Source organism: Dermacentor albipictus, chromosome 8 (assembly GCF_038994185.2).
Source record: "Dermacentor albipictus isolate Rhodes 1998 colony chromosome 8, USDA_Dalb.pri_finalv2, whole genome shotgun sequence".
In the NCBI taxonomy this organism is placed as follows: domain Eukaryota; kingdom Metazoa; phylum Arthropoda; class Arachnida; order Ixodida; family Ixodidae; genus Dermacentor; species Dermacentor albipictus.
Genome location: NC_091828.1, coordinates 107,074,554 through 107,094,918, shown reverse-complemented (window position 1 = coordinate 107,094,918; position 20,365 = coordinate 107,074,554). Strand labels below are relative to the sequence as shown.

At 51.1% G+C, this 20,365-nt stretch overlaps 2 protein-coding genes across 2 annotated transcripts in view; one reads left to right on the top strand and one right to left on the bottom strand.

The window, feature by feature from the left end:
- Positions 1-1,980: 1,980 nt before the first annotated feature.
- On the bottom strand, positions 1,981-5,641 carry LOC139048960 (NLR family CARD domain-containing protein 3-like). The gene is made up of 2 exons (XM_070523961.1): positions 5,451-5,641; positions 1,981-5,267 (listed from the first exon to the last, which is right to left on the bottom strand). The coding sequence occupies exons 1-2, from the start codon at positions 5,463-5,465 to the stop codon at positions 2,916-2,918; spliced, it is 2,367 nt and encodes a 788-aa protein (XP_070380062.1). The 5' UTR covers positions 5,466-5,641; the 3' UTR covers positions 1,981-2,915.
- A 9,937-nt stretch (positions 5,642-15,578) lies between these two features.
- The window catches only part of LOC139048959 (uncharacterized), a 30,163-nt gene continuing 25,376 nt past the window's right edge, over positions 15,579-20,365 (top strand). Inside the window, exon 1 of the mRNA XM_070523960.1 lies at positions 15,579-15,937. Coding sequence (XP_070380061.1) covers positions 15,878-15,937 — 60 coding nt within the window. The 5' untranslated portion in view covers positions 15,579-15,877. The remainder of the gene's footprint in view (positions 15,938-20,365) is intronic.

The window sequence follows — 20,365 nt, the reverse complement described above, 5'->3', positions numbered from 1 at the left end:
AGCCGCAGGACAAGCTGGGTGAAGCTTAACTCGCGAAACATAAAACCGGTAAACAGTCATCGGCTGCAACTCGGGTATGCAGCAAGCCAAGACGCGAGGAAGATTTCTGCTACGGCACCCGGTCCGCGACGTCCTGACAACGCGCACTGAGACGCTCGCGCGAGTCCGCTACCCGACTAATGTCATGACGGTTTAGTCTATGAACTTGTGATATTATAGATACTGGCAAGTTCAGTGGAGTGGAAAGGCAGCGGTAAGAAACACATTTAAATAAAGCATGGCATATGGTCATGTTTGTGTTATGAATTAATTCACTGGATTACAAAAAAGGAGCAGCGGGAAATTGCGCGCTGAGAACGCCGATAAACATACAGTGCGACGAAAATCGAGAAATAGTATTGAAAGGTCAAATAATTTAGAAGAAAAAAAAGATTGCATCGTCGCGACGGCACATCACAGTCCCGTAGGCGTCAAGTCTCTACAATGAAATTATTTTTGAACAGCTTTGATAGCGCCCACGCAACAATGGTTGCTTGTACACTGTCAAATGCTCATATTCTGCGGCCTTCAGCTCATGGCACGGTGCGAAAACGCGCGCGCGGAGAAAGCGAAACAGTGCGCGGACAAGCATGCAGACGCGCAGTCGGTCACGGCGAATCTGCGCGATCGCTGCATTGAGGCTTCATTCTATTACGCTCAATTTAGTTATACAAACACTATAAGAACATACTTATCATAGTTTGCTCTCAGCGTTTACCTACCTTTTACGCAAGAAGCCGGTTCGGGAGACTCCATGGCGGCGACCGCGCGCAGTGGCGTTCAGCGTACGTATTCGGTAAAGAGATCGCGGCTGTAAACGATTGGGTGCTTTCAGTTTGCCAAAGATTATTATTTAGACAGTAAGAAACTTCTCTCGTTTCGGAAGTACTCACAGAAATGTCCGGGAGAGCTCGCACGTGGTGTTTTCAGTGAGCGCTGACAGCAAAACCTATGAGGAGCGAGCCACGTGATCCCTCATACTACGCCAGCGAGGCGCTTCCGATAGAGGGCGACTCCGTAACTCCTCGCCGCCAATAATGACTTAATACACAGAGGCGAATCGCATATATACATTCCTACATACCGCCCGCGAGGCGACACCTCTCCCTCTACCCCAGTGAAGCGGGCGTCGATGGCGGCGCCATCTGTTGGAGAGGGGCTGCGGCGTTGCTAGGCAACGGCGGTTCAAGGTTGTTCGTCGGCTACGGCATACGGCTGCCTGCATACGGCACGCGACGAGCCAAAATGGCTCGCTGGCTGGCGTAGTGAAGCTTTCGCTTTGAAAAACGAACTAAGCTCACTTCACGCCGCCTGCAGCAGGGAACGGCGGCACCTTTCGGTTATCGCCTGTTGTAAAAGCGTGCAGTAGTACGATTTCTACGGCACCACGCGCTGTCAAACCCGTGAAGGTGCTTAGCGGAATAAGATTTGGCGGCGATAGCTGCGAATCCTACGTGCTAAGACCCGGGAGGCAATTTGCTGCTACCGGAATAGGAAACCGAGCGGGCGGCGGGTGACCACTGTTGTTGATCGCGCGCTCCTCGCGCCTGCTCTAGTCTATATGGGGTATAGCATACGATCGCAGTTTCGCAATTTAATGAACGTTAGTTCCGAGATATTGTGTTATCCGGGAACGTACGAACCGCTTGAAAAGCGTGTTAGCGGGATGGTGTCAGCGATCGAGACGCTACTGTTTAGATCCTGAACATTTAAAATGATTTTGGTTGGCAGTCGTACAAAGCTAAAGGCATCAGGATCAGTTATATAGCATGATACGTGGGAAGACTAACAATTATCAAATAATGAAGTACAGCTATGCGAAACATTGCTTATCCCAGCAGTGACAACAGAAGCAGCATTCTGTGTCGTGATGTGTGTGCTGAAAATGTACTTTTGTTTCTGACATACTGAGGGTCATAAGCATCAGTATCTTCAACACAATTTCGCAGTTTTCAAAGGAAACATTTATTTACAACGTGCAAACTTACCATGAATGCAGTGGGGATCGTTCCATTGTGAATAGACAGGATTCCATATGTGAAAATGGGAAAAATAATGAGCCATCATTGAGAAGATTTTTATATAGAAATTATGTATTCTTACTCGTAATGTCTTTACAGTGAAAATGCTCTGCAAAAGTACAAAATTTCTTGGGAAGTCAACATACATTTCGATATAATTAGCATTACCTAAATATTAGTACACATACTGCAACTTTTGAGAGAAGGTTCGAGCTATGGCTCCGGTGATCACACTTACGTGCAGCAGTCAAATTGAAGGTTAATAAATTGCATGTGTAGATTTAGTTACAGCATAGCAGAGGTTTAGGTAAATGTATGCCAGAATACTGGAAGACAAGCAATGAGCGCTGTTCGTGGATTTATGATGTCAGCTTGTCTAAGGAAAACCTCGAAATTTCTAGCAGTGAGTAACAGTATTCCACGTATCTGCTAGCTCAAACTGCCACTGAAATACATCTTTCAGTATGGCATACATATATACGAGTACGTCAGTTATGCAAAAGCTCTGCATTGAAAAAAGAAATACTTCATGTCTGTTTCGTAGTAAAATGCGTGCTGGTGATATGCACGTTGGCTTCCCCCCATACGTAACTAAGAAAGGTCACGCGTTCAACAAATTACGTATGTGAAGTTTCAGCATGCCGTTGAGCTTAGTACAAATGGATGGATGGTCTTGGGATATAAATAACCGGTTTAGTCTGTCATCCCAGGCCGCAAGAGGGTACGGGAACACTGAACAAGGAGGAAAGATCACTGTCTCCGCCTATCTTTGTTGTCAGTCCTTGTACACTTTTTGCCGCCAAGAATGAATACCCGGATGAACAACACGGCCTATACTCTCGGTGCAATAAGGAGCTACAAACGTGGATAACAGTCACTGTCCACGATGTCAGCCAACCTGATGTACCGCCTAATCTGGCGCCAGCTGTCCGCGTCCAGTCCGTCCAGCTGCAACCGCGGGCCACCTCGGCTGTCTTCGCACACCGGGTGACAGATCACGTTCTCTTGCACGACGCCCGCTGCCTTCATGAAAGTGGCCATGTCTGCGAGCTCTTCCAGCGCCTGCTGAACAACACCGGCCGCTGTATACTCGTCAATGCAGGCGAACTCCGCGACCGTCCTGACCACGCCTTGACCACAGGACACCTCTTCTAGTGCCCTGGCGCATCGCTTGCTGCGGTTGACGCCCATGACGTAATGCGATGCCCGCATGGCCAGCGCCTGGTTGCGCCTGGTGACTCGCTGGACTGCTAGGTACTGCGGACACCCGTCGATGGCACTGTGGCTGAGCTCTAGCATGGAGTAGTTGCCGGAGAATCGCGGTTCCAACCCGCGGAGGAACGCCTTGAGCGCGGCGCGGTCGTTGTCTTCGACGAAGAAGCCGAACTCGCACAGGGTCGCGCTGTCCGCTATCGTCGCGGCCAGCAGTTGGATTTCGGCGTCGGTGAAGCGCATCTTGCGGATGCGCAGCGTCCGGAGACTCGTGTTCCGCGCTAGCGCGCGCAGCAGGCCTTCGCGGCCTCCGTAGACGAGAGGTCCGCTAGTGTGCAGGCTGAGGTCCAGCCTCCTGAGCGTCGTCGTCGTCTCCAGAAAGTTGGTCACCACGGCGCGCGCGTTGTCGTCGTCGAACAGCTGACCGCCGACCACTGTCAGAGAGAGCAAGCTGATCTGGGCGAATCGGGGCAGCAGGCGCAGCGCTTCGCCGGCCATCTGCGGGTCCCGGAAGTTACAGGGGTCGAGGACCACGTGCCTTATCAGGGCGGGATACTCGACCACGTTTTCGGAACACCCGTCCTTGAGGACGTAGGCGTGGTCCAGGCGGATGCGGTCCTTGGTGTCGGTCTTGCGGACGATGTCGCAGATGGCGCCAACATCTTCGTTGCGAATGCGCGCCAGCGTGACCACTCTCAGCGTCCTGTTGGCGCGGACGGCCTCGCAGAACGAGAGGCACTCGTTTACGGTGAACGTAGAGACGTCGACGGTGAGCTGCTCCAACGATTGGTGCCGGGCCAGGGCCAGGAGGCATCGAGGGAATCCGTTGGGCGCCTCGGCTTCGCGCCTCTTCCATTGCTCGCGGGACGTGAAGCTCCCCTGGAACGCCTCGAACCAGGACGTCCCGATGAGAGTGAGACGCCGCAGCGTCCGGTTCTCGTTGAGAAGCTTGGCGACGACGGTGAAGTTCCACCTGCCCAGGAAGAAGCCCGCGACGCTGAGGTCCTGCAGCGACCGGTTTTGGCAGACGCCGTCCACGATGGCGCTTAGCGAGGGCGGGTGGCTGGTGCAGCTCCTGCGCACCGTTAGAGACAGGATCTGGTCGCAGCGCCCTTCGCTTAGGTAGTCTCGGAGCAGGGCGCTCGTCTCGTTGGGGTCGCGGATCACGAGGCAAGCGCTGAGCGTAAGCCTCCTCAAGCTGGCGTTCTTCTTGAGGGCTCCAAAGAGCGCCTCGGCGTGTGGGAAAGGCATATGGACCTCGACCAGGTCGAGCGACGTCAGCGTCGACGTCGTCCGCAGGAAGGCCAGTAACTTGCCGGAAGGAGGTCTCTGCAGCTTGTCGTGCGTCCAGGCAAGCTCTCGCAGTCGGCTCAGGGAACCCACGGCGTCGCCTAGGCTGTCGACGAGCGGTTGACTTACGCGGTACACGGAGCGAATCCTGAGCGCCCTCAGAGACGACCCGGCCCGCGTGATGGCGTCGCGGGTGAGGTCTTCGTGAGCGCCGAACGTGCGGCCAGCGACGTCGACCGCGACGACGCAGCGGTGCGTCGCGAGGATGTCTTGGACGAGGGTCAGGACACGGGTTACATACTCTGTCTTCGTGGTGCCCGGGGCGTCGCCACCCGCGGAAGGGTCCTGTACGTCTGCCGCCGTCTTGCGGGCGTCGTATTGGGACGTCGCGGTGGGCTCGAGCTTGCTGGATTCCCACGGCGACTCGTACCACGAGAGCGACAGTTGCCCGGGCAGGATCTCGACGAGTTCGAGTCCCACCGACCGCAGAAGGTGGTTGAGCCCGTCGAGCTTGTTGAAGATGGCGCAGGGACAGTCTGGCTCGATGCCCGTGCAGTGACCTACCAAGTCGCCGTCGGCCGACTCTACCGAAGAAGGTCGCTCGCGTCTGGCGCAAGAAAAATGCCGGCTGAGCGTTTTCCCCATTTCTCTGGAGTCGCGGTCTCCAACCGTAGGACACGCTGCAGAAAACGTGTTGGCGACAACCTGCACAAGACGAGAGAACGGGAGAGGACGCCCGATTGAATTCGATGCCTGACAAAAAAAAATGACATTAACACAGTAAGAGAAATAAAGTTGAGCGGCAAGTTTACGCTTCCGGGATCATTTCAACCACGAGTGAAAAATTTTGAGCCGCTTAGTGGCGCGCGAGGTTACACAGAAACTGACCTTAGTGCATAACATTTACCGCGAGGTGCTGCCGTTGCGTTGTGGCCAAGGGGTTTAAAAAAGAATTGCGTGGATGTGACTAGGGGCGGTATCACTGGCGGCGTGGATCGCTTCTAGCCATTGGTTGACGGGGCACTGGGCTGACGTCACGCGCGGTCGGCCAGGTGCGGCACGTGCAAGCGCATGCGTGCGCGTGCGACAGCCGGCCATTTCGCTTTTTTGAAAAGATGTCGCGCCCACGCTGCGATTTTGGCGTAAGACAAATGCCAACGGATTTCGTCAGAACGGCCGGCACTTGTACTGTAATCTCAGATAAGGTGTAATCACCAATGTAAAGTACCGCGCAGGCAAATGCCAGAAAATAAAGCCAGCAAATCTCACGCCCTGTGGGAATCGACGTTAGGTGAAGCAGTTTGCGGGGAGCGTATACCAAGTTAACGAAACGACCATGGGAGCACCAAGACGTAGGTGGCTGTTTCTTGAGCTATGGGGAACCAGCGCTACGACAGTTTTGATGCATAACTAAAATGTGCTGACACCGTCCGCTAGGGAGGCTACGAAGATGGCACGACATATCCAACGATAAGAGACGCGCGCCTGTATCAACGTTTGCATAGCCCGATGCGCCCAGCCAAGTTCTGTCCATGGCCAGGCTCGTTGCGTTGTGCGCATGTGCTTTTACGTCCGAGCACGTCGATTCCCTGTCATGTTAGGAGCCGTGAAAAGCGTTCCCCAAGATGATCGGTGAATTTGCCGACACGAAATCGCTCTATGTGCTACTGGAAACTGTGTCTACCGATCACTAGGCTGTGTGTTACGGGGCTGCTGTTGGCACGCGAAGCTTCAGCGCTGGTTGCCCATACATGATCATCGTGACCTATCGTTTATGTTCGTCATAAACTCTTGTCATGCTATGCGAATTCTGGTACATGGAAGTTAACGAAACGACCATGAGACACTAAGACGTAGGCGGCTAGACAGATGCTGTCAAAGGCGGCAAATGTTCGCCAAGAAATGTTTCCCGCTTACTAATGGGATAACCGTTTTCCGCTCCAGTGCACGTGCTCTCGCACTGCGCAGAGCTGCGTCGATCTCGCATTCTCGATAACCCGCGTGACCCAACGAGACGAGCGGTGCGCGCATGACTGAACTGCAAAACAACAACAACGAAGCTCGACAAGATCAAAGATTGGGGCTACAGTTGATTCTACACACGATTCCAAGTACAATAGCGGGACTCCTCGCGAACGAGGACAAGCTAAAGAAAAAAATGACAGGACAAGCGACTGACCTTCAAAGTCGACCGCTTGTCCCTTGCCTGCAGTTCTCGCAAGCTCTGTCCTCGTTCAAAGCTGAACTTACCGCCACGTTCCGCTGCAGCCCGATCGGCAGCGAAGCGCGTTGTTCTGCTTCCGCTATACGATCAGTGGCGTAGCAACAGGGGGAGCCGGGGGGCCGTGGGCCCCGGGTGCAAGGGGCCAGTGAAGGAGGGGGGAGGGGGTGTCATATACGTCTGAAGACACCCTGAACTTGTTGATATCCTCGCCTTCCTCGACTACAGCCGGGGGGGGGGGGGGTGACAGAAGACCTATGGGCCCCGGGTGCCAGATGACCTAGCTACGCCACTGTATACGATAGCTCTGCGCATGCGCACTATAGCGCTTGCTCGGCAGCGGAGCCAAGTTCCTCGGTAGCTCTACACCAGTGCGTCGTCAAGAGGCAGGAGCGACGCACAGTCAGCTTGGCCGTATACAAAACTTCAAGGAACCAAAGCGGAAGCAGCGTCCGGCTCCGCCCAACCGATTCGCGAGAGCCAAACGAGAACAGCGTTTCGTTGCCGCCGTATATATAAGTGCTGCGATACCAGTGGCGTTGTCGCCGAGCGGCTGTGAGCGAGTTCCCGGGGGCACACAACTCTGAGCGGAGCGGAATGACGTATAACGCCGAGCCAACGCTATACTGGACGTCTAGAGAGAGAGAGAGAGAGAGAGAGAGAGAGTAAAACATCTTTATTAATAATATTTGAATGGCGAGAGCAGTGTGGGAGGAACACTCAGTCCAGGGTCCCTAAGATGATTCCGGCAATGTTTCGAGCCCGTTGTATCACAGCTCGGGGGACCTCGGGAGGTCCGTCGCTGAGGGCATCGTCCCACAGCTCTTTGTTGCGTAGGGGGTAAAGGAGCGAACGTCGAGATGACGCGCCATACACGCACGTGCAGCATACGAGCAGGTTCGTTCGGTATATGTAGCTATACCCTTGGTTCAGTTTGCTTGTGGCGTTCTCAAAGTGAATTCAGCCCCATTGGAAGTACTTGTGGTCGTACCACGTGCTTTTTCGCTCGCGCGGTGTACTCGTTGCCTACTACAGTGACTGCCATGTTCCCAACAATGATCACCCGTAGATTGACACCCCGTAATGTCCCAGACACCCGGCTCTCCGTGTACTTGATTCCCGTAGCATTTGCCCGCAGATTGGCGCTCGGTTGAAGCCTTGCGCAGGGTCTGCGCGTCAGTTTGTTAATCTGCTGCAACTTCGCGTCCTTGGTTTCAGCCGCGGGTCGTTCTGCACGTGAAGCCAGCACGCTTGGCGCAAACCCCCCAGAGGCGGCTCCCATACAAGGGATGTGAGAAGGCAAGGAAACCCCGAGAAATAAACCCTTAGGCAAGCAAACCCTGAGAAGTAGGCAAGGACAGCATTTGCGGAGAAACTGGATAAGCTGAAGTCCAAGGTGCGGTACCGGTACGGTCCTGCTGTTTCTGAAAAATAAACACTAAGCAGATATGTCAAGCGGGCAAACTACGCTGCGGAAGCATAGCCGCATTAATTAAAGAGCACCGTAGGGTCCAAGCGACGCTGCGGGGGCGGTCGACAGTCAAACGAACACTTCTGTGCTCGCCGCGGTAGCCTTGCAGCTACGGCATTTCTGGAGGTCGCAGATTTGATCCCGACCGCGGCAGCCGCATTTCGACGAAATAGAAAACGCACGTGCACTTAGATTTTAGGACACGTTAAAGAACACCACGGCGTCAAAATTCATCCGGAGTCCTCCACTACGGCGTGCCTCATAATCCGGCTGTGGTTTTGGCAAGTAGAGCCCCATAATTCAAGTTTAACACTTCTGCCACGCTGGGATGTGCCATGTGACGCGATGACAATACTCAGCCTTCTCAGAGGTCACGAAATATGGCGCTGAACAACGCCTCAAGCAAACGCCTCTCCCTTTGCGTTCTGTGTACTAACGCCGAGAGGCAGAAGTGGAGCCCGTAAGGTAACGTTTAACGTCAACGTGCCACTCTCGCGTTACACCAAACGTTGAAGAAATTAAGCTTTAGCCGTCAGCATCACCGCTAATTATCGTCAATCAAAGCGTTCAGCCCGTAAAGCTTCGCTTAGGTTGATTCCCACAGCGTAATTTTTGTTGTGCGTGTGTGTGTTCTGTTGCATTGCATGCATTGCAAACTTAAAGGTTATTTCATTCTTTTCGGGGTTTTCAGTTCTCTTCTAGGCCCTAGACGTTCGCAGTATACCTATGCTCGTATTTATAACCGTGTTGGTCATGAGCACTTATACTGAATCGTTCTGTTGTAAATCGCGACATGGGACTAAACAAAAAAAATGTTGAAATTTGTTCCACGCACAGAGTAGCGGCTCCTGACACATTGGGGTTCGATCGTCGCAGCGACAACTTCCCGTTCTCCAAAATAAAGTACTTTTTTTCTGACACGCTCTGCGGCGTTTTATAGATAGCCTCGACCTCTACCTGTCCTGTGTCCTGTGTCTAGCTGTCCTGTGTCTCTGTCACGCCCCTGTCTTTTTGAATTGTCGCTAAGGGCTCTGCCACTATGAGTCTACCTAACGTGACCATTTCTGTACGCTAAGCTAATTACATTTGCGACTATAGTCTATTCACAGCGGTCCGAAAGCGCTTAATTAGTTATCATTCATTAAGAGATCGAGACTAGCTGCTTCATCATGGGCAAATCGATCATGCGAGGAGTGCAAGTTGAAAAAAAAAATACTTGGAGGACGCTTAAAGGGACACTAAAGTGAAAAATGATTTCTTCTACATCACTAAATTACCTTTCTACAACACCAAAAACACCACTCTTACAACGATAAGACGTTTGGTAAGCCAGAAAAAACGCAACAACGAAATACGGGTGGCGACGCCTACGTAAGTTCCCGCACCTGGTGGCTGTGACGTCATGGATTTTGATGGCACCTTCTAGGGCCTACTAATCATATATGTAGCGGTACAGATTGACTGCATTGTGCTCTAAAAGAACCAAATATTAAACATGGCAAGTTTCGGGAACCTTTACTCAGCCAACGCGACCCAAATTTAAAAACATGCTTTGGAATCCCTGACGTCACGTTGACGTACCGGCGCTGGAGTTTCGGCGCGAAATTCGAATACTGATACTTGGACCTTCATTTTCTCATCTAATAATATAACTATTTTTTTTAAATGACTGCCTGCAGGGTTCTGAAACAATGCTTCATTAGTCTAAACTGATTTATTGTTTCGCTTTAGTGTCCCTTTAAGCTCAGTCTTTAAGAGTCGAACGCGATAGCATTTGAAGATGCCCGCCTGCTTCTCACGCAACCGTAATGTTTACCGGGAAACGCTGGTGGGCGACGCTACGCACAAAGGCGAGCTTTCTGGTAGAAACGCGGCCACTTGCGTGGGCCGATCGATCCCGGAGGTAATGCAAAGCCGCGCCAAAAAAAGAAAAACTTCATAATTTTCAGCCTTCTATTATAGTTTCGCATTTTTAATATTTAAGCCCGAGAAGATTTAACATCAAAGGCATGCATTGTCGGTGTTTTGCTTCGCGACATTTGTTTGCGGGCTGTTACTCTCAAAATCCCGAGGAATGACTTTGTCAAGAATGTGAGGCGAGGTACGAGCAACCTTAGTGATAGAATGGTGTGGCAATAAAACCCGTACGTACCGCATGTAATATAGCTAGGCCTGACACACACACATACCTAAACATATACGGAAATTTTCGTTCACAGGACGCCGACGCTGGATTTTCTGCGACAAGGGGGGGGGCGCTATCGCGTTAATACTGGTAACGTCCCATACTGCAACACCACCCGTTGCAACGAAGGTGAAGGCGACGAAGGGACTACTTCGGTTTTTGAAAGAGACGTGATGGGACAAGCGGCTGTGACAGTGATATCACGTACCACGCCAGATTCATAGACTCCAACGGACGATCTGTGTGTGCTGTGCTATGCGCTCTCTCTCCCTCTCTCCCTTCCCAATCCTTCATCTCCCCCATCCCTCTCCCATGTGTAGGGTAGCAAACCGGTTAAGCTAAACTGGTTAACCTCCCTGCCTTTCCTTCTCCACTTTTTCCTTCCTTCCTTGCAGCGGAAGGGCGGGGGGGGGGGTCGAGCCACGAAAACGCCGGACATTTGGGCAGACTTTAACAAGCGAGTTTGCTACGTGAATTATGCGGCATCCTTATAAACAAACCACAAACCAGAAGGTCCGTCCTGCCAACTTGCACATGCGCAGTAACGCGGGATCGGACTGACAATCGCAATCTGGTGGCTGGGAAACAAGTTTCACAGTGTCGCATATATCCCTTCTAAACGGGGGCCACTTCGCGATCGCTTCACGCAGCATAAGCCTGAACCTGCACTCGACTCCACTGATCTCAAACGCACAGGCTACTCCGCCGGTCACCGCGCTTCCCTGTACTTAATTTAATTATGGGGCTTTACGTGCCAAAACCACTTTCTGATTTTGAGGCACGCCGTAGTGGGTGACTCCGGAAATTTCGACCACCTGGCGTTCTTTAACGTGCCCCTTAATCTAAGTACAAGGGTGTTTTCGCATTTCGCCCCCACCGAAATGCGGCCGCCGTGGCCGGGATTCGATCCCGCGACCTTGTGCTCAGCAGCCCAACACCATAGCCACTGAGGCTTCCCTGTACTGGTAGAAGGATCTTTGTGTCAAAGGCGCTGTCAGTGCATATTCCTATCGCACTATGGATCGAAAGCAATGTATATGTACTCCACTATGCCCGCTGTACAGCAATCTGAAATAGACACTCGAAGACCCCATGTTGAAACCTCGCAGGCATGAATGTGCGGCGCGAGCCAATACAGGCTCACATACTTTAACATTCATTGGGGGACTTAAAAAGCCCGTTTCATTACGCATAACGAATAAGACACGTTATTGCACCCCCCCCCTCCCCCTAGAATATCCTACAAACGCAGCTTGAAAGCTACCTTTCACGAGCCTGCAGCGTCTGAAACAAAAGCACAGGTAATTAACCCTTTCCTTTGTTTCAGTGGTATAGTATCATAATCGTGGGGAATAACGCTAAGTCAAGCCCTTCAGTCCCTTTTCTCGTTCGTATATCCTGACTAGATATTTCGCCGCAAGATACCAAGCCTGCATAACTACCAAGCTATAGACTCGATATTAACCAGTGTTCTTCCTGGTCACTCTTCCACTGCTGGCATGACGTGCCATAGGCTGCCATGGTGACGAGCACAACAGGTATACCATATGTGCCCCAGCTAACGTTAGCCATGTTGTTAAAAGCAAAAAAAAAGATTCAAAAGCATGCGGATCCCACGCACTGATATTGGGAGTGTATATAAGCGAAGCTCTTTGTGCTGTTTGCTTTGATTAAATATAATTAGCGGTGATATTGACGGCGAATGATCCCACGCACTGATATTGGGAATGTATATAAGCGAAGCTCTTTGTGCTGTTTGCTTTGATTAAATATAATTAGCGGTGATATTGACGGCGAATGTCTGACTTCAACGTTTAGTCCAACACGAGAGTGGTGAGCTGGTGCTAAATCTTACATTTCGTGCACCACTGCCGTTTGTCTGCGCAGTACACAGAGCATACATATTGGAGGCGTTCGCTTGAGGCACTGTTGTACACGCCACACTTCACAACCTCCGAGAAGAATGAGCATACTCATTACCTCACATGGCACATCGCATCATGGCCGAAGTAGTAAACATTAATTTGAATTGCGGGGCCGCACGTGACAAAACCACATTTCGATAACGAGGCACGGCGAAGTGGTGCACTCCGGAATAATTTTGATTGACACCGTGGTGTCCTTTAAGGTGTTCATAAACCTTTGTCCCTTATTTTTCAGAAATAGCAGAAACGTGCCATACCATATTGTGTGCTTAGATTTATCCCGTTTGCCCGCAACCACTGTTTCTTGCCTTCTCACTTCGCCTTTTCTCTCTCCACCCCTTCACCCCCTCTCCCCCCGTGTGGAGACTGCAAGTGAAGAGTGGCAAGGCTGTTATTAACTCGTCTGGCGACTGCGTCGGTTCTACCCATTCTCTGCCACCTCTCCCCCCTCATCTCTACAGCTCTATATAGCTTCCCTCTGGACTTGTACGTTAGTAGGAAGGTAAGCGCTATAATTTCTGCAATGCTTTTGCGGGGAGTCACGGGTAATGACGGCTGTCAAGAGGCTAATGTGGGGACGCCCAGGGAGCTCCAGGGGGCATTGTGCACATTTGACGTGGTGCTTGCTGCGGTAAAGCTAGGGAAACTATGGAGCATGTCTTATTAGAAGGTGAAGACGTCTACCCAGCGGTCGATTTAGGCACCACTGGCCTCCTTGAAGCCCTTGGGTTCAGCGAGAGCAGTGGAAAAGTAAACATGTCCGCAATAGGGTTTAGTAAGAGGCGATTAGAGGATTGGTGGAAGAAAAGTAGGGAAACTACAAAAAACGAAGACCTACAAAAACAAAGTTCTCAATAGGCGGTCAGAAAATTTGATTATGGAAGTTCCACCGTGTTTTTTTATTATTGTTTAACCTAGGTAGAACATTAGGCAGTATAATAGGAAGAGCTTGGTTCCAAAGGGGACGCTCATAACATCCATCCATCCGTGGGGCTAAGTTCCGAACGGGTTTCTCGCGTTGCCTTTTCTCTCTGTGGCGCACCTGTCATGTGTACACACGATCTACACATGATAGCTACGGTGTTCAGTCTTCAGAGATCTGACGGCCGAGCATCATACTTTATTAAAATTGTACCTTGCACCGTGTTGTTTATCATATTTTTTTCTTCGAACTGATTGGCCATCGTTAGCCGGGACACCCTCTAAATGCTTTTCGTTGTCATCTCTCGAGCATACGCCATGTATATATGCTCTAAATGCACGCTCACCGACTAAAGCCTATGTGCACGAACGCGGTCTGTCAGAAAGGCGACACGAAATGGCATCACGATCGAAGCAAAACCCGACACACGAGCATTTGGTGGAAGGTACGCTGCTCGACTTACTTGTTATAGGTGGGCAAGTCCCCGAGGTTTACGCAAGCCGCCTGTGCCCGTCACCGCGAGGAACAGTTGAAAGTCGTTCTGATCAGTCAGTCGTGGGGGATCGCAGCCTTCATTGCCTGCCCGTGAACATTCCAATTCATGCCGAGCACCCCCTATTAGCCTTAACGCAGCCACAAACAAACGCCAAAAAAGCGAGTACATGCACTGGTATCTGTTGGTACGGTCTGCGCCTGCAAACAAGGGCAACAGTTCTGCTTGTTATCGATGCGGCCAACCTCCTCGCGATTGGCTGTCGATTGCTCTCCTCCTCCCTCACCCTCCTCCACTTCGCCACCGGGGCTCTTTCCAAGGCTCTTCTGACTCACAGTGACTCTCGCGCCAATTATGTATCTTATAGCCAGAAATGGCGATGATACCCCACTCTCACTACTAACTTTGCACCCCTTCCACCCTCCACCCCCCCGCTTAGCTCCACTATGCTGAGAGAGAAAGAAAGATTGGTCAATGGCGTACAATCAAGCGGGACACAAAAGAAGCGGACGCGACAAGATGCTACAGCATACAACCGAGACTCGCTGAAAGGGCAGGTCTGCACTATACAGGCAGGAAATCTTTTTAACAAACGGCATTGCTACTGCGCGCCACCCATCCTCTGACTAGGACACTCCATCTCTATCTTCGCGATGTGTGCATACTAGCGGAAGCAGTTGCCACTTTCCTTTTTGGCGCTGAATAAATGCTGAACTGCCTCGGAGGCTGGTCTGTTTAGGGCCTGCAGTGAAACCGACCTACATTATACGTGTGTTATCAAAAATGGGCGGCACTGTCATTTCCTACACAATTATCAGCGAGATAAGCGCCCAGGCTGTTGCTTCTCACGTCCGCAGCGGTAGCTGAGTAGTTATGGCGTTGAACTGCTAAGGTCGCGGGTCTGACTCCGACCCCAGGCGGCCGCATTTCGACCGGGGAGAGAGAGAAAGAGAACTAAACTTTTATATTCTGAGACAGTAATCCCAGTCAGAATCCGGTTATCCTAGGTGAGAGGATTCCTTATTCCAAGAACCCTCTGGCTTGAGCTGCCTCCTTGGCCCGGACGAGGAATGCAAAAAAAAAAAAAAACTCGCTCGTGTATGCTTGGATGCGGCTGCCCTCTATAAAGGACCACGGGTGGTCGAAATTAATCCGCGGTCCCCCTCTAAAGGCATGCCTGCTAATCACGCGGACTCAGCTCGTAAAACCCGATAACTTTACTAATTCTACGTGTGCGGGCCGTTGATGTGTGTCACCAGTCCACCATATCACGTCTAACAATAGGTAAATAAAAAGAGAGTCACGCCTTACAAGATGGGCAGATTGAACGGCGAGATGTTTGAAGGAACACATTTTTTAACTTAAATAAGTTTTGGGTTTCTTATACGTGCCACAAACACGATACGATTACGAGGCACGTCGTATAGTGGGGGGGGCACTCCGGATTAAATTTGGACCACCTGGGGTTCTTTAAGGTACCCCCAATGCAAGGCACACAAACGCTTTTTCACCTCCCCCCCCCCCCCGCCCCCCCGACCCCATCGAAATGCGACCGCCGCGGTTGCGAGATATAGGAACAAATTATCAGTATGTACGTGACTATAGAGCTATCGGGGGTATCGTATCGGTCGTCTCGTGATAATCGCTGATAAGTTATGGGCGAGTTTTCACTTTGGCGTATAATGCGACCATCTTTAGCATGGGCGCAAGAATTGAAAGAAAGAAAAGAAAGCAGGGCCGCTATTTTGTAGCGATGCCCTATGCCTTATTCTATGATATTCTTCCGTCGACGAATGACAATTCGGGCGTACACGCCCACTTTCCGAACCCGCGCAAGAAGTACCGACGGTTATTCGCAGCCGCCCGTGCACGTGAGCCCGGCGACGTCATTGTCACGTGACTTCCGTGACCGCAGAAGACTGCAAGAACGTGCCCTTTCTCAGTGCTGGCTGCGGGGGGCAGTAATCGCGTTTCGTTTGCGAGCGGCTGTTGCTGCTTTCCGGTCACCGCGATACCGTCGGCGAGGCGACAACAGGACTTACCAGATCGTGAAAGGCCTTGACCCTGATACACAGTACCGAATTCGCTTTTGGTCGCCATGGAACGCAGACTACCGCCTGTTCTCCCATGTGCCGACGTCGGCCGGATATACCACGAGGTAAGCGTCTGATGCGCAGCCAAACGGCTGCCTTGTAAAATTACGTCGTCGAAACCAAACAAAGTGAAAGTGTCTAAGGACAACGGAATCAAACGCGGGTGCTGTTGCTCGCAACTGAACGTTTTGTCAAGCTGTCAAGATTATACACCCACGTACAAAGGTACGCGAGGTACAAGATGCATCCTAGGCACAGGCGTAGCTAGGTCGTCTGGCACCCGGGGCCCATAGGTCTTCTGCCACCCCCCCCCCCCCCCCGGGTGTAGCCGACGGAAAGAGGGGTGTCTTCAGACGTATATGACATCCCCACCCCCTCCCCACCACTAGCCCCTTGCACCCGGGGCCCACGGCCCCCCGGTTCCCCCTGTTGCTACGCCACTGATCTTAGGAGTGTTAGCTCATGAAATGCACTACTTATCTGTTGCTCGGCGCGATAGACGTTCGTGCTAAACGCGCACTGGGTGGAATACTTAAGAATGCGGTATATAGGCCTCGACACGCTTTCCGCGTTGTTAGGAATTCATCTCTAAGCGGCACCTTGGGTTTCCCGAAACATGGCGTCGCAATGACAACGTTCGCACTGGCGTAGATTTATTTAGCGGTGGCTATACAAAGTTCTGCCGCACACCTCAAGGTCGCGGGTATAATAGGGCTTTTTCGAAAACTTCAGCGAAACTTTCCCGTCGTCATAGTTTTCTCGCACCTCACTGCTGAGGGGGCGGGGCGGATTTACTGTTCTCGTCGGATAGCCTTCACCATACCCCAGGTCCACCCCGTGTGTAGCACGTGACTGTAGGAGATAGGAGCAAGAAACGACGCGCAGCAGCTCGTGTTACGCCCGCGTCACGTGGTGCGAATTCGACTGCGTTTTCGAACTTGCGAATTCGCAAGTTCCGCGCGCAAATGGGCCTCCGCACCCTTCGTGCTTTTTCTACGTTCGGAGTGCTAAACTTCTCCGCGAAAACGCACGTGCGGCAAAGAACGGGCAACCAATCGCAACGTAGATCGGAGACACGTCACTGTCGCCTTTCTGCTTAATTTTCGTCTTCGTGAGGTAACGCATCTGGACAAAGAGAGCCGCCCACCTAGGGCGAAGAAAGAACTTTCTCGCTGTAAGACAATAAACAATAAACGTTAATTATAAACAATAAACGTTTCTTACAATAAACGTTAATTCCTCCGCCTCCTCCTCCACAAGGTAACGCACACACAAGTTTTCACGAAAACAGTTTCTAAGTTGCTTTACTTCGTTCTTACCGAAGCGAACTGACGCCAAGAATAATTCAGCACTCCGCTGTAGGGGCTCGCAAATGCGAAAATCGTAACTGCCCCGCTCTGTGCATGCGAAACGGTAATGCGAAGTTCGCATTTGCGGAAATCATAGCTGCGAAAAAACGCAGTGTGAAATCGCACCATGTGTACCTACCTGGGCTTTAGACGAATTTTTGTAATATAGACGAGCGGGAATTATCGCGCCACTGATCAGCCTATCAAGCTACTCAATATTCGCGCAACCACAGCTTCATTTGGGCGGCTTGGTTCGTGCTAAATAACCTACGTGCAACGCAACAACTTTAGAAAGAAATTAAAAATAATTGTTGCTGTGTAACTACGTTATTTAAAATTCATGCGTGCGCGCTTAGTTTCAAGTGCTTACCCGGCATATTTTTGCGGCCGAAACCCGCGAATGGCAGCGTGAACTTCACACTTGTTGTTGGTGTCGTCCTGCGTGGTCGTGTTTATTTTTGCGTTATCTGTTACAAGCCTGCGCTGCTGCGACACAAGTGACTACGCCATGTTGGCACTGGTGGACCCGCTAAAGTTGTATTTCAGGCAGCCGAGGGAATTTAAGTGCGCTTCCGAAAGGCGTCTGTTAACGGAAAATAATTAACGCCAAGAAAGCCTTCAGTAGTTGTCATATATTAATTTAGGTAACCTGACGTGTCAGGACCAGCTCTGTTCTTTCTGTCAATTCTTGAAGACTGCTCCTTGTTATTATCCTAGCATTAAAATGTTTGATGGCAAACGTGCATGGTTACCTATCTAAAAAAGGAAACTCTGCAAGCCATTTTGGTAGACGACTCCGACGTATATAGCCATTTTCACGAAACCATGGCTTACTTCTGATGTGGCCACTAAACAATAACCTATCTCGCTTGAGTGGCTGGGCGTCGTGGAGGTGTGGTTCTGGTGTTAAGTCCACTCTGTGTTCTGTACCTCTGAATATAAAAAAATGGCTGTGGCTTGGCTAAGGTTAAGCCCAGGATGCGAAGCATACTAGCCTTTATTTTAGTTGTTGAACCACTGTTTAGCCTGGTGAACTGCTGTTGCTTGGCTATATTTGGTACGGCTAGACGACGAAACAACTCATGCAGGCGAGCGCACGAGCTGAGCCTCCGCTTTTGCAGCTGTTATGACGTCATATGGTAGCTACGCGGCCGCGCGCGGCGCAGCAAGGAAGAGCGTGGTTGTGCGGCTAGTATGCTTCGCATAAAAAAATGGTCAGACTTAGCTTGGTTAAGCCAAGCATGCGTTGCATATTGCGCGAGTTGGGGCCCAGCTTTTCCTCCGGCTGTCGTGACGTCACGTCACGTGGTTGCGCTAAAGGTGAATGGTGGCTGCCCGGCCGCGCCCAAGGGCTGAACTGAGTGATTGCAATATGCAACGCATAAAAATAGAAGCAACTTAATAACAAACATAGCAAACTTAAAAGAGAATAGACCCACATATGAGAAGCGCAGCAATGAACAATGGCTCATACCCTCAATGGTAGCTACGCGGTCGCGCTCGGCGCAGCAAGGAAGAGCATGGTTGTGCGGCTAGTATGCTTCGCATAAAACGTAATAACTAGATAATGTGTTGTTGTATCACTTCCTTCAAGCGATAACATTGTGTCGGCTTGTTTCGTGCACCTGATTGCGGCATTTCGTTCGCTGATGAACCGTGCTCAGTCCTACGCGACCTATATTCCCGTTTTCCACCAGCTGACTATATTCTTCGCCGTGATTTTAATTGCCCTGATATTAGCTCGAACAGCTTAACTGAGCGCTCCAGCCTCTCAACGGACTTACTTGAGTCTGATCTTTAATTTTGTCCAGTCGGTATAAATCGCAACCACTGCGGAGCTCCGTTGTACAGCGCTTCTGGTACTCCGCAGCTCCAACAAATTGTCATGGGCAATATTTTTGAGCATTGAAAAAAAAAATTAGAACTTGCTCGCATCCTTGTCGTGCACGTAGCCATGCCAAGACAGCGTTGTTCCTAAATGCGATGTTTTCCATGTTGCCGTGATAAAAACAAGTGTGCGAAGCAACATGTCCATCATGAATGCGCATGATGGACACGTTGCGATAAACAGTGAGCGATATACCTTGATTACTGAACCTAACTGTTCTTCGCTTTACAGGGAAATGAATTCGGCAGAGGCACTTACGGCTGCTTGCGCGTGGGAATGCGAAGGCGTTGTATAGTCGCTTTCGTGAAATGCGCGATGTTTGTCCGCATGTCGTCGTGCACGTTGTAAACTTGTCGGCGGCGTTCCTTTTGAGATGCGATGGCGGGGGTACACATCTTGTCTCGTCTCCCAAACACTGGCGCATACCCACTATGGGGGGATTGGTCAAGAAGCAGGCGGTTTCCCGCGTGTTTAGAATTAATTTTACGCGCTCGTGATTTGGCGTCGGGAATGTTGTCGTTGTTGCTTCCCGTCACGTGTGTGGCTCCAACCCACTATGGGTCCTATGGGGTATGGGTCCTATGGGGTATGGGTCCTATGGGGTATGGGTCCTATGGGGTATGGATCTTATATCGAGTATGGATCTTATATCGAGTATGGATGTTATATCGAGTATGGATGTTATTGTTGTGTCGGCAGCGGCAGGCAAGCGGGGGGCCCCGACCAGCGAACGCGCGGCTAACGCCGGCGCAGTAAAGGAGACGCAGAGCGAACTTCTCCCGTTGAAAACCGGAACGAAGACTAGGCCACCCTCGGCCGTTTATTGCTAATAAAGGGTTCACACGCCAGATGACAGCTCCCGATTGGTCCAATGCTCATCACATGACAGAAGGGGGGTGCGCCATCTAGCTAAACAACTACAAAACATACATGTGCGATGACACATAGATCTGACAGGGGGCGACACTATACTACATCATCTCCCCCTGGAAACAAAGTAAACATACAGTGAAACGCGCACACAAGACGCGCACTTAAGTCCAAAGGCGATTTCAGTTCGTTCCGCCCATGTTCACACACGCGCACCAGTTGCACACAAAGCACGCACTTTAGTCCACAACAAATTCAATCCGTCCCCGCCCAAGTTCACGTACACGCGCACCAGTCTTGGGCACCAAAACACAGGCAGTCACTCAAAGTCGGACAAGGAACACGGCACAAAACTCACTGCACCGCAACAAGGAGCACTTTATACC